The 15,064-nt window shown below is 36.6% G+C and overlaps 1 protein-coding gene across 1 annotated transcript in view; it reads left to right on the top strand.

Annotated features, from left to right (window-relative positions):
* LOC126495735 (synaptonemal complex protein 3-like) overlaps window positions 1-13,325 on the top strand; it is a 13,820-nt gene extending 495 nt beyond the window's left edge. The window contains exons 2-6 of the mRNA XM_050133335.1: window positions 1,840-1,987; window positions 7,214-7,331; window positions 7,997-8,096; window positions 10,250-10,348; window positions 13,162-13,325. Of these exons, the coding sequence (XP_049989292.1) occupies window positions 1,840-1,987; window positions 7,214-7,331; window positions 7,997-8,096; window positions 10,250-10,348; window positions 13,162-13,260 (564 nt within the window). The 3' untranslated portion in view covers window positions 13,261-13,325. The remainder of the gene's footprint in view (window positions 1-1,839; window positions 1,988-7,213; window positions 7,332-7,996; window positions 8,097-10,249; window positions 10,349-13,161) is intronic.
* Window positions 13,326-15,064: the final 1,739 nt, after the last annotated feature.

The raw sequence follows: 15,064 nt of genomic DNA, 5'->3' as shown, positions 1-15,064 counted from the left end.
GGGGGGGGGCTCTGATAGTAAAATGGAGGAGGTGCGAACCCTGTCAGGGTCTCTGATAGTAAAATGGAGGAGGTGCGAATCTCCTCGGGGGCCTCTAATGGTAAAATGGAGGAGGCATGAATCTTATCAAGGTCTCTGACAGTAAAATGGAGGAGGTAGCAAACCTCATTGAGGCCCCTGATAGGAAACGGAGGTTCCTTACTGAGTACTGGGCCTCAAGTAGACTAAAGCCTAGATGGAAGGAAGGAATGCTTAAAGGATTGGGAGGTCTCTGCTGCCGTTACAGAGATAGCAACTCTGAGCAAAGAGGGAGCCTATAGGAGAGGTGAGGGGCCGTGGTGGGGGCGTCAAGGTGTGGCTGAAGGCATGTTGTCTGTAGTCTGGTACATTGAGGGACGGGTAATTTACATCGGTACTCTCCCTGAGGCCAGGCCTGAACCCTTTAGAAACTAACCTTCAGTTTTATATAGACTGTATGGACATTACTTTTCCAAGGACCAGTCTGAATTTAAAAAAAAAAAATATTTATATGTCTGCAGAGAGAACATTAGATTAGCTGGAGTTTGAGTTCCAGGCAGTTGTAGGCTGGGTGCTGACTGCTGGGTTTTGACAATTGAATTCCTGTTTAAAACAACTGGCTAAGTGCTTGTAACTGCTGAGCTGTTTTTTGAGCCCCATTTTGGGGGAGTGATTTATAAGACATTATTGCTCTGATTCTGGAGATGGCCTCCTAACATTCCTGCTTCAATCATTTGAGTACTGGGATTCTAAGAATGTATAAGCACAGCCATCTTTGTATATTTGTTTGTTACTTTTTGTTGGTTTTGTGGGTCGAATGTATTTGAGACAGGTTCTCATTGTAAGCCAGAATGATCAGCACCTCTCAATGTGGCTTGGGACTGGACTTGAGCTAGGCATTTTCAGCCTCCAGATGGAATGTTCTGATCAAAGAGAGACTTGAGTCACCATGTCTAGGTCATTTGGGGGTGGGGAGCAGTTTTGACAGTTGAACCCAGGCCTTATTGCATGGTAAACATACCCTGTACTCCCAGACTACACCCCCAACTATGCTGACTTTAACTTTGCTATCAACAGATTTGGGGCGTGCCTGTAATCTATAGTGATAGCAGCCAGGGGTTCATTTGGGGTCAGATACTGCCTTAAAGATCTGGTCAAAAGTTTTAAGAATCTGACAGTGATGGAACCAAAACTTAGATACTCCAGGGGTTAAGTACAAATACATTTGGAGTCAGGGCTAAAGCCATCGTTAATTTTTTTTTTCTTTTTAAGATTTTAATTTTCACTAGGCTTTCGTTTCAGCATCATACACCTTTAGTCCCAGCGCTAGGGAGGCAGAGGCAGGTGGATGTTTGTGAGTTCAGGACCAGCCTGGTTTACACAGTGAGTACATTCAGGTCGGTCACACATAGAAACCCTGTCTCAAAATCATAAAAAGATTTTAATTTTCAACTATGTATATAGATTTGGTTGGAGGTCTGAGGTGGTAGACCCTCCTAGAGCTGGTGTTACATGAAGTTGGGGACCCCCTGATGTGAGTGTTGAGAAACAAGCTGTGGTCCTCTGCAGGAACAGTGTGCACTCTTAACTACTGAGTCGTTTCTCTCAACCATCTTTTTTTTTAATTCAGAAATTACAGATTGTTAACTTCTTATTTAATAATATACAGAAACTGGTAACTTTGTTTAACTAATTTCATTCTTTTTGGATAGTTTACATTTTATTGGTTTATTTAAGTTGCTTATTTTAGATTCAGGTGAGAGATTTTCTTTTCTATTTTAAATGACAAAACATTAAAATATATTTTTTCCCTGAAAAAAGCTGTCCGAGAAATCTGTGAAGCCACTGATGGCAAACCCCGAGCACATAGCACTCCATCACTACAATATTGCTAATGAAAAAGAGGAAGTAGAGGATGTGATAGAAATAGATGATGGACTGGACTGCTCACTGTACTCTACTCCTTCAGGTACCATCCACCATTTCTAAGTTTGATAGTTCCCATAGTTCAGTTTATTTGTGTGTGTTGGGAAAGGGATTTGTCAAAGGACAATTTAGAGGAGTTGGGTCTTTCCTCTGACCATGGCTGTCTCAGGGATCAGTCATGTGGCTTTCAGGTTTGACAGTAAGCTCTGTACCCTTTCCTTCTGAGTTGTCTTGCCTGCCTGGTTCATTTGATTTTTACATAGCCACCTGAAATATAATAAAAAATTAGTGTTTTCATATACTTTGTTTATTCAATCTTCACAAGTCTATAATAAAGGTTGAGAATTACATATAGTACTTTGTTTGAACAGTGCACATACATCAATAAATTGTAAATAACTTACAGTGGTATTAACCAAGAAGGGCTTGAAATGATCTTCTTAGAAAATGGTAATGACTTATGATTTTATTTTATCTAACTTTCAGAGTAATATTTCATTTTTATTTCTGCTTTAAAATATTATGTTGGAAAATGCCTAAAGAAAACTATAAATAAATTTACTATTTAATTAAAATTAACTAAAATAACATATTTAATTTATTTTTGTTTTCAATAAAAATAAGTTTTTTATTCTTCTTGTTAAATGCAGGAAAAGTTCCAGTATTTGATAATCTTGAGACGACATGGGTTCCAACAAGAAAGGGTGATGATGCAGGGTAATATGATACATTTTTTTGCCTGTTCAAAAATTATTTTCATACCTGTAATCCCATCGCTAGGGAGGTGGAGGCAGGAAGGTAAGAAGTTCAGTGACATTCTCAGCTACATAACTACTTCAGTGATCATTTTGGGCTAACAGAGCTCCTACTTTTAAAATAAAAGCAAAAAAGAATAGGAAAAGTTTGCTTTTCTAATTTAATAACTACTGGATGCGTTATTTGACATGTGATATTTCCTTGAAACCAAAAATTTTATATTACAAATGCACACTTATTAAAAGGCTTGGCTTTGCTAGTGCTTTGTGCATGGGAGTAATGCTTGACCCCTGAAATAAACCTCAGTTGTAATGCTTTGATGTAATTTCTCTACAGATCTGAAATAATGGAAAAGATGAAAAAAATTGGAGGTACAGTTTCAATGTATTTGTATATAGAGAAAATTGGTTAAAAATATATAGTGTTAAAATAATATATTTGAAAAATATAGTGTTAGTATTTTATAGGATTAAACTATATAGTGTTGGTGTGCTATAGGATTAAGCTATATAGTGTTGGTGTGTAATAGGATTCAACTATAGTGTTAGTGTATTATAGCATTAAACTATAATGTTAGTGTGTTATAGGATTAAATTATATAGTGTTGGTGTGCTATAGGATTAAACAATATAGTGTTTATGTGTTACAGGATTAAAGTATATATTGTTGTGTGCTATAGGATTAAACAGTATAGTGTTAGTGTGTTATAGGATTACACTATATAGTGTTAGTGTGTTATAGAATTAAGCAATATAGTGTTAGTGTGTTATAGGATTAATACATAGTGTTGGTATGCTAAAGGGTTAAACTATATAGTGTTAGTGTTGTAGAGGATTAAACTATATAGTGTTAGTGTGTTACAGAATTAAAGAATATAGTGTTAGTGTGTTATAGGGTTAAACTATATAGTGATATTATGTTATAGGATTAAACTATATAGTATTAATATGTTATAGGATTGTTAATACTTTTTTCTTCATAGTAGGAATGTGCACAAATATTTTTTCATAGCTCTAAGCTTTTCTTAACCCTTTTCTTGATAGGAAAAGTAAAATAGTTATTTTGTATACGTGTGACATAAATGACATTATGAAAAATAAAATGGATGAGAAAATTTTTTATAATTCTTTGGATTCCCAGTTTTATAAATATACATCTTTATATATACTGGTGTTTCATTTACTTCATTCTCTAGGAATCCTCCTGGATTCCTTTCTCCCTTCCAACTTATTTTTTTTTTAAACTGTCTGTACTGTAACGGACACCTAGAATTTAGTAGACCTCTAGACTTAAATAGGCCCCAGACCATAATACAATATGATAGAAACCCAGAAAGTTGGCAGAAATTCCCACTGTTTTAGTCAGGGTTGCTATTGTGATGAAACACCATGGTCAAAGCAACTTGAGGAGGAAAGGACTTACTGGACTTAGATTTCCACAGCACTCTTCATTCCTGAAGACAGTCAGGACAGGAACTCAACAGGGCAGGAACCTGGAGGCAGGAGCTGATACAGATGCTATGAACGCTTACTAGCTTGCTCATCTTGGTTTTCTCAGCCTGCTTTCTTAGAGAATCCAGGAGCATGTGTCCAGGGGTGCAGTCAGAGCCCTCCCTCATCAATCACTAATCAAGAAAACAGCCTATAGGCTTGCCTACATCCTTATCTTATACAGACATTTCCTTAATTGAGGTTACCTCCTTTGAGATGAATTTAGATTGTGCCAAGTTGACATAAAACTAGCCAGCCCCTCTGCCAGAACAGTCACAAAGTCTAAGTTACTAGATGTGGCTGGGAAAGCTCCCGAGGGAAAAATCCATGCAGGTATTAACCCTGCATTTTTGCTTCTGCAGTTCCACCTCTCACTAAGTGAAATCTGCCAACCAGGATATGATTTCTGTGCATAAAAGGCTGAGAACTGTAAGGCTTAGGGCTGCATGATCTGAACAAGTTCTCAATGTAGCTGCTGGCTGGCAATAAAGACTTCTGAATAGGAACTATAAGAGTGTCTATGTGGAGGTTTTGGTGGGCTTACTTTGCAACACTACATAGCCCTGACTGTCCTGAATTTCACTATGCAGATAAGGTTGGCCTCAAACTCATAAGTATCCACATGTCTCTGCCTATCTCTGCCTCTTTTTATGATTTGTATATTTAACACTCTGAGTCCAAATAGTCCTGCCCATATCAATTTTGAGGATTTTCAAGATAGGATTTCTCCTTATAGCACTGGCTGACCTGGAAGTCACTTTGTAGACCAGACTAGCCTTGAACTCAGGGTTCCACCTGACTCTGCCTACTGAGTTCTGGGATTAAAGCCATGCGCCACCACTGTCCAGCTGCTTATTATCATTTTTAACAATAAGTTATGTATCAAAAATGAAAGGCAGTTTTTTACTGGCCAGTGAGAGATCTTTAATCAGATGTAATAAAGACATTAAGTTTTAAATTCTCTTTTAATTATCAATTTCATGAGCTTTATAAGAGACAGTACTCATGTTTATTTGATTTCTTATGTAATAACTCTTTTGAGATTATAATAAATTATGCCCTTTTTCACTTCCCTTTCCTCCTTTCAAACCATACAGTGTATGCCAGCCCTGCTGTATTTGAAATTCATGGCCTCTTTTCTTTTTAAATCTTGTGATGTGTGCTTTTATTTTAATTGTTGTGAGATATGCATATACGTACACACACACACACACACACACACACCACACTGTTTGTTTCTGAGACAGGGTCTCACTATGTAGTTCATTCTGGCTTGAAAATTTCTATTTAGGCCACCTTGGCCTTTAAATGGGATATCTACTGACTGCCAACCTGGTGCTGTAGTTATACGATTGCGGTACCTCGTCTAGTTTAGGAGACAATATTCTTTAAGAACAGTTAACATGGTCTTCCTTTTGAGGAATTCTTTATACTGTCAGGTCTTTTTTGGAGGATTTCCACAGCTGGGTGGTATTAGAGTAGTTTCCTAAATTTATGGGAGATACTGAAAGCATAGACTATTAGTTTCATCATATATAGTGAAAGGTGATTATGGTTTTAAAAGTTTAGAAACTATGAAAATGTCCTGCTGTAAGAATTCCTCCTCCCAGTAGCTCCCAGTAGCCTTTAAACTACCCACTCACCTGAGCATGGCCTCTTACACTATTTATGCTGATGTAAAGCGTGTGTCCGGCCTCTTTTCCGGCTGTGGGATTCGGTTGCTGTTCCGCTTCCAGCAGAGGATTGGGACTTGAGTCTACCCCTAAATAAATAATCTTCTATTATTCTCAATTCTGAGCTAGGGTGTGATTTCTTTTAAGCGTCCTTTCTTCAATGTCCTATAAAAAGTTTCACAAATGGCAGGTAGTGATGGCAAACACTTTTACTCCAGCACTCGGGAGGCAGAGATAGGCAGGTCTCTATGACTTTGAGGCCAGAATGGTCTACAAAGCGAGTTCCAGGATAACAAGAGCTGTTACACAGAGAAACCCTGTCTCCAAAAAAAAGCAAAGCTTCACAAAAGTATCTAAAATATTCTTGATAATTACTAAACTAAGATTTATTTCATCTTTGGTCTTTTCTATTTGTAAAAAGTAAATTTCAGTGTACCATTACTATGCTACATATAAATTTTTGTCACTTCATTTAATTATCATTTTTTAATGCTGGCCTTCAGTTATTAGAAATTTGACCTAAATTAAGAATATTTTGAGACAGGATTTTACTAAGTATCCCTAGTTGGTCTAGAACTCACTATGTAGACCAAGCCAGTATTGAACTCAAATATCAGCCTGCATCTGCTTCCCAAGTGCTGGTATAAAAGGTACGTGACACGACACCCAGCCTGGATTCTGGCTGTTTAATGGTGCATATATATATAAAATTATATAATGAGTTCTATTACTTTTGTTTTGTTTTGTTTTTCCAAAACAGGGTTTCTCTGTGTAGCCCTGACTGTCCTGCAGCTCTCTCTGTAGACTATGCTGGCTTTGAACTCAGGGATACAACTGCTTCTGCCTCCCGAGTGCTGGGATTATAGTCGTGCACCACCACCTCTCAGCCATATGATGAGTTCTAACAATAATACAGTCAAATATCCTTCCAATTAGAGAGTACTCTTAAAAAAAAAAGTTGATACTTATAATTTTCCCTTGAGGAAAAATTAAAGTCTCTTCATGTTCTATTGTTTTGTTTATTAGTCTTTCTTAGGATCCCCAAATTTAAAAATTATCTCCAACAGGAACACTATAATTGTAGTAATGTTAGGTATTTCACATTTACAATGTCCAAGAACAGAAATGTTTCCAATTTTAAGATTTTATTTTACTTTGTAATACTTGTATAAAAAGTGAAACTCTTGAATGCTACAAAATGTGAAATGCGTGAGGTTTTTGTTGGTACTATTTTTAAAATGTCTTTGTTGTAGTTGAATGAATTATATCTGTAGCTTTGTCTACCTGCATATGTGAGAGCAATATCATTTTCTTCAACATTAAATTTTAATGAATATTTTTTCAATATAGTTGGCCTTAGTGATACTGTTGATGAAAAGAAAAAGAGAATGGATTCGTATATTAAAGATGTTGCCAAAGACTGTAAGAGGAACATCAAACAATATTTGAAATTTCATGAAGATGAAGCGTAAGACTCTTCATTTCTTTAGAGCCACATTTTTATAATTTTATAGTAAACGTTGGTGCTAATTACTTCATTAACTGGAGTCTATCGAAAAATTTTGATTTACTTTTTCTCTGAGCTGACTTTCTGAATTAAGATGTGTTTCTGGGAAGCCTGTGAGGATCATGCTTTTTCTCCTTTTAAATAACAGTTGAGAGTTATTTTCAAAAACTCATTTCCGTTCATTCTGGGAGACAGTAAAAGGTAGATGTCATAGAAACCTCATTTTTTTATAGATATGCTTGACAAGGTAGGAGAAGGTCAATTTAATATTGTAAGTACTTTATGTATTTAAGAGATGTAATCATTCCCTTGTGCCAAAACAGATTTTAAAAACTTTTTTCTAACATTCATACATATATTATCATATATATGATATCATATATAAACATATATAAGTATCTCATATATCCTTATTCAATAAGACAGGCATATGAGAACATCTTTTTGTTAGGAAAAATAGTTCTAGTATCAACACAAACCTAATTTTATTTTTTGATTTCCCACAAGAATATTTACTCTGCTATTATATCATTCCTTTTATAGTACATGATATAGGAATTTAATTTTTCTTTGAATATTCTCTTCATCTTGATATGTAATGTAACATTCATTATTATGTTTTGCAGGCGAGAGTTTAGAATTGAATATACTGAGAAGATTATAACTGTGTTTCAGCAATGGAATTTAAATATAAAGGAAATTGGAGACGAAGAAGAGAAACTCTCTGTTGGTATCACATTTGCTCTTATAATTAATCTATCAGTACTAAGCCTTGAGTTAAAGTAGAGAAGCTAGCCTTGCATTAAGCACATGAAAATGAACTGGTTTTCCCAGTCTGTTACTGACTTTGTGTTCTGTTCCTGGTGAGCCATAAACTACATAAATGGACACAAGTACAATGCTCATGAAAGCCATGGGACTTCTGATATCAGTTAAAATTCTTACAATTTCAAGCAACAGAAACTTGTAAAAGAATAAATGATTACTGATTTCCATAAAAGAAATTGTGGGTAGGTTAGTTTCAGACATAGTTGAATGGTGTGTAGAATACATTACATGGTATTGTCTGAGCTGTTTGTTGGTCTTAGTGCACCTACTAAATGCCATATGCTACATCTTCCATTTTTAGACTTAGCTACAGATTTATTAACTTAGTGAACTGAGTCAGTCTTTTCTCAATAGCCGTGGCAGAATATTCTTGTGCAGGAATATCACTGATGTAGTTTTGAGCATTTTCCTATTAGAGAACTAATCACTGTAGCCAGAACATGATTTGCATTATTTTCGTCCTCTCCATCTTCCTCTCCTTCTTTCCTTCTCCTTTACCTTCCATCCCTTTTCTAACCTTCTTTTTCTTCTTCCATTTCTACTTCTCAATTCTTGACTTAACCCAGGGCATTTTGCAAGGTAGGCAAGTATACTTCTGCAGAGCTCCAGCAGCAGTTCATGACACCATTTACTCCTGGCAGTCAAATGTGTGTTAATTCTCTTCCCGTATTAATGAAAACTAACCCCATGTATACATTTTATTGTAGTGGTATTTCATTTGTATTTTAATAAATAAAGCTTGCTTGAAATACAGAGAGTAAAAATGTCCCACTGGTCAGTCACTGGGGAGGTCACTCCAAGAGGCCTAGGTCTCACCCTAGTAAGATCTTTTGGTCTTGTCTTTAGCCTTTGATTTATTCTAACAATTACTCTGTTTGTGTAGTAAAAATGTCCACTGGTCAGTCTTTCAGACCAGGCAATGGTGACACGCGCCTTTAATCCCAGTGCTGTCATCTAGCTAGAGCTGAGGTTTCCAAGGTCATGATTTAGCCAAATAAATGAGAGTAAGTCAGGAGCAAGGTGCATGTGCAAAGCAGTATTTTAACAATTGGTTATAGAATTTAAGGTTGGAAAGAAAAGTGAAGATAACAGGAACAGGGACAACAGTGAAAAGAAGGTAGGATTTAGTTAATGGATTTTTGGTCTTGAAGGATTGCTCAGCCATAGTACCAAAAAGAGTAAACTCCAGTAGGAAATGTTAGAGTATGAGCTCATAATACGTGGAGAAGAAAGTGTTTCTATAGTGATAATAGCTTAGATGCTGGAGGCATAATGTTTTGGATCTGATTCAGATTTCAGCGATAGTAGCCTTGGAACAATAGACAATGTACCATTGCATCTCAGTTTCCTCATCATTGGAAGAAAATGGAGAGCATCGATTTCCTATAGTTGTTGAAGTATTAGACGAGTTTGTATACAATTAATCAACTTAATAGAGTTCCAAATAATATCTGCCATGGAGTTATTCCATATTTTCATTCCAACACTAAGAAAGGTGTGTTATGAGTAATTGCAAAACATAGAGTACAAATGTTTAAATAAGTGGGTGGATAAAGTAGGTCAGAGAACAAAATCATGGATGGAGAATAAGTTAAGGAGCTGAATGGACAGAATTATTGGAAAACCATCTGTGTGAACACTACTAGAATAAGTTATGTCCTGAATATGAAGAATTCTCTCTCAGTCACACAAGCTGCATGCTTATAATCCCAGCTACTCGAGATGTTGAGGCAGGAAGATCATGAGTTCTGTGCATATAGAATCTGACTTTAAAAAGTCCTACTCCATGACTTTGAGGATGTTTTTGCTGCTTAGTGGTAAAAAATTGCTTAAACTTAGTGATAACACATATTGAATCAAAATATTGACAGCATTTATTACAAAACAATTCCTTTTAAGATGAATTTATAACTTTTTTCTGAATTTAAGTTTAGTCCTTTGATTATCTTAGTTGTAGACTTTATCTAGCATGAGAGAAGCCCACAACAGCGTCAAAAGCAACCAACTTCATACTTAATTGCTATTACACAGTTTTCCATTCATATTTGTAGGATGCTTTTTACCAGCAACAGAAGACTTTTAAAAAAGTTAGAATGCTTCAGAACCACACCCTGAAAGGAATTAAGCATGAAAATGAGGAGTATTTAAAGGTATGGTGTAAATTGTAATATACTGTATTTCTTTTTAGTGACTGGAAAGTTAACCAAACTCTTATATTTTTGGTTATGAGCCTAGCCTTTAATGTCTGAACCATCTCTCCAGTTCCATAATACATTCTTAATACATTTCAAAATTTATCTACTTTCCATTCTGAATTAATTGATTGTGACTGAAGTGATGAGCAAATTGGCAGATCTGTCATGATCTTGGCAGGGACTTAAATCAAATCAGAAAACGTTGAGACAATTATCAGAAATATGCTCATGCATCAATATGTAGACTATTAACACTTTCGTTATTCTCTGTTTAACTGCAATAAGTCTATACATCATTTTAACATTATTGTTTGTCCTGGTAGCCCCAGTATTTTTATTTATTGTTAAATAAGGAAGTGCTTAATTAGATTATTGAATATTTTTGTTTTTAAATGTATTATAGAGGCATTTTTCAGACATACTAGGTTTTAGAAAAATTACAGTGACCAGAATGATTTTATATGCTAATTTATGATCATAAAAAATATTCCAGATATAAGTTAGGGTTAGAATTTGTAGACTGACGGGCTGAAGAGATGGCTCAGCAGTTAAGAGTGCTTGCTGCTATTTGAGGAGCCTGAAATCTGCTTCCCAGCACCCACATCAAGAGGCTCAGCGCTCCAGCTGCAGGGAATCTGACATCCTCCGCTGGCCTCCATGAACACCCACATGTACATGCTTGCAAACATAGGCACACCCATATAAATAAATGATAAAACCTTTAAAGTGTTTTCTAGGCTTATATGATTATAAGTAGATTTGCATGTCAGTAAGTCAAGGTCTAAACAGTAGTTTTAAGACACGTTCGAAGAACTTTATACAAATTTGCATAAACATCAAGGACTGGATTAAGTCCAATTAGAGGGCTGTTGGCTACCGCCAAGATTTCCACACCACTACTGTATCTTTAGGGTTATTGTGTTGTGTTGCTAGCTGTAGTTTATATTCATTATAGCTCAATAAGTAAGATGGTTGGTTGCCTCGCTCCTTTGGAAATTTCCCTGCCACCTTCTGGTACCATAAAATCTAGCTCTCAGGGAGGAGGCTTTCAGGTCAGATCCAGCTTAGGTCCTGTGGGTCCTGTGTCCACAGTACACAGAAGAGTAGTTTAGTTCAAATCTATTTATATATTCGCAGAGAATTGGTTCCTTTTCAATTTTGCTGCTATTAACTCTAGTTAATTACCTGTTCTCCCTCTGTTCTTTGTGCCGTCCACCATAGATCTGCCATGTAAGCTATTTAAGACATCCCTTTGTTTCTGCCAATCTAATAGACAACTTCCTGTTCTAGAAGATCCCCTCCATTTACCGCATCTGCTCATTAACCTCATCTCTCTGTATAATTGCTTTGTAAACCCGCAGACTGTGTACTTCCATTCTCTGCTCATATGCTTTCCTTAGAATAGTTTTAGTTGCTTTAATTTTGAAACCAACCAATTTTGCCAACTTAGTTGGAATCACCCCATTTTTTACACTATAGCTAAAAATAGATTCATTTCTATTCCAGTATGGAGTGTTTGAATTATTTTGTTTACATGTTTTTTTTTCAATAAAGGGGTGAGCTATCTTGTGCTATTATTTTTTAAAGTCTCTCTATAAGGTTTACATAGTAGTACACCTTAAATAGCAAGTTAAAAAATAACTTGTTAGTTAAATTAACTTAAAATTTTCACTGGGTATAGTGACACAGGCAAATGATGACAATTGTGGGGAGCCTGAGAGTGAAGAATGAGAAGTTGGAGGCTAGCTTGGGCCACACAGCAAGATCCTGTAATAAAAACAAAAGTACCAAAATGTATTTTTTTGTTTTGTATAACTTTGAAATAGTCTTATAGTACAGACCACCTAATTATCTTTATTCACATTGGCAATTAGTTATAATAAGTGAATTGTAACCTGATATTTGATAACCTTATCAGAAATTCTTAAAATCACCATTTACTGATTGAACTTTTGGATTTTCTAGTGTTTCTAATTCTATACATTTTCTTTCTTTGTTTTTAAAGGTAGGGTCTTATGTGGCACAGGCTGGCCTTTGTCTTTCTATATACCTGAGTATAACCATGAAATCCTAATCCTTCTGCCTTCACTTCTCTAGTGCTAAAATTACAAGCATGTTCCACAGCTTGGTCTATATTGTTCTAGGGATGAAACCCAGGGTACATTAATGCTAGGTAAGCACTCTACCAACTGACATAAATCCCCAGCCCCACCCTGCTTTTGAGACATGTCTTCCTGTCTTGTCCTTGTTAGTGTTCTGTTCTTTATGCTTTCAGCTGAGCTTCAGAGTGACTGGGAGCTGCCCTTTTTTGTCTACCTAGCCCTAACATCTCATTAAGTTATTAATCCACACACTACCACTTGTGTACCTGCTACAATTACCTTTGATTCCTTGTTCACACACACAAACACACACATTATTTATGGTATGAATTTGGGAGTTTATATATTGCAATGTTTTTATCTTATTTATTTGTATTTTATATACATTGGTGTTTTGCCTGCATCTGTGTCTGTGTGAGGGTGTTGGATCCCCTGGAACTGGAATTACAGACAGATGTGAGTTGCCATATAGGTGCTGGGAATTGAACCCAGATCCCCTGCAAGAGCACTGAGTCATCTCTCCAGCCCCATATTACAATGTTTTATGAAGATGGAGTAGATAATAGATACTATTTAAATATGAAAGGTTTCTTAATTTTGAAAAGTAATTTTAATCTTTAGAACCTGTGATGAAAGCTTGTTTTGTAACTGTCTTCTGTGTTTTAGGGTTTGGAGAACTTGGAGGATGGCAGACTACTTAATAATGTACGCACTGAAATTAAAAAACAAATGTCTGTGTTGAAAAAGAAAATTGCAGGAAGTTAAATATTGAATTGTAACAGTATGGAATAGTAGAGGAGCAAACATACTTTGCTTTCCTTAAATATGGCACTTAACAAATGTTCTTCTGATAAATCTTGAGGAAAAACTTGAGCCTGGGTACTATTAGTTAACTAAGAAACATGTCTTTCAAATGTCATCTTTAATACTTAGCTTTTTAAAAGTGTGGCACCTTTATTCTTGTTACTTTCAAATAAAATCTAAACAGTTATGTGACCTATAGCTTGTCCTGTTCTTCAAGGCTTCAGATATTTATCTGTGTTTGTGTATTTCTCTTACAGTTTACTTTTATGAACAAAAAATGTAGGTTTGGGGGCATGGCATGGTGGCACACATCTTAAATCCCAGCACTTGGGAGGCAGAGACCAGTGGATCTCTAAGTTCAAGGCTAGCCCGGTCTGTAAAGTAAGTTGTAGGACATTCAGGGCTACAGAGACAAACCTTGTCTATATATACATGTGTGTGTGTGTGTGTGTGTGTGTGTGTGTGTGTGTGCGTGCGTGCATGCGTGTGTGTGTGTGTGTGTGTGTGTTAGTTTTAGAATAAGTATATTTCTCATCAATCACAAGGCACAAAGGATAAGGCAATTGGGGACCAGGTAATATCTATAAAAGTCAAATTTCTCCTGGGGAACCAGTGAGCTCATTAGGCTTACTTGAAGAATGTGAGTGAGGTATTGCTGGCAGAAGTGCTGGTGAACCCTAAGCAAGCACACTGAAAGTCTGTACCCAGTCATAGATAGAGTCCTTTTTCTCTAGTATTCCCCACTTTTATACCCTAACCACTCCCTGCGGCCCCAGGGCCACATACAATTAAGAAAAGAATTGCATAGAATTGGCTAGGAGTGGTGAGGACCCAACAAATCTTCCCACTCTCTTCTATGAGTGTCCAGTCAACAAACCCCGTGTCATAAAGCTTTTCTCAAGCAGGTGCAATAGTGTTATGAAGATGGCAGTTGCTCTGCTTGTATGGTAGTGATAGACAACATCCCCTCTTCTCAAGAATTTTCTGGAATGGTGTGCTGGGTGTAAGGTTAGGGTGAGCACACAGCAGAAGTCGCATGTAGAGTTTAAGCACATACATGGCATGTTATGTGTCAGGCAACATTCCAGCAAATTCACTGTAGCTCAAAGCTCCCAATTCCAGGCTTTAAACATAGAAGTATTGATGCTGCCACACTTCCTGCTCTGTGCTGCCACACTTCCTGCTCTGTGCTGCCACACATTCTGCTCTGTTGTGCATAGGATTAGGGGAACACTTGGGCACATGTAGAGCATAGACAACTCTGGACTTACCTCCACCCCAGCACACAGCTTCATCTGGATGACAGGATTTAAGTCTCCTGAGACTAGTTGAAGTCCAAGCTTCCATCTAGAAACTCGGTGACAGTCTAGGCTAAAGTGTGTTTCTAGTGACTTAATGACAGTCCCAATCCTGTTGTGTTCGTGAACAGAAGGTGAGAATGAACAATGGAAGTTTAGATGCTTTAGATATGTGAGTGACCCTCCCATTATTTGGACACTAGGCAGCAAAAGAAGGTCAGGAGACGGGAATTATACTGAAGACTCGAGATTAGAAGGCAAAGAATGAAGTCAGTCTTCACTGGAACATAGCTTGTTTTTGTTTTTATTTTTGTTACTGAAAAACTTTGAACGATTTTGATGAGCTTTGAACTATTCATCCCTGCAAAATCCTCTAGCTTTTGGAACTTTTCTGTGCATATCCAGGGTTGATTGAGGTGAAAAGGCTAAATTTTATACCCTAGCACTTTCCAGATCCAGTAAGTAGA

Source organism: Alexandromys fortis, unplaced genomic scaffold (genome assembly GCF_014885135.2).
Source record: "Alexandromys fortis isolate MF-2015 unplaced genomic scaffold, M_Fortis_MF-2015_v1.1 scaffold_594, whole genome shotgun sequence".
Taxonomy (NCBI): domain Eukaryota; kingdom Metazoa; phylum Chordata; class Mammalia; order Rodentia; family Cricetidae; genus Alexandromys; species Alexandromys fortis.
The sequence above is the reverse complement of the archived record's forward strand: the minus strand, read 5'-3'. Positions and strand labels throughout refer to the sequence as shown.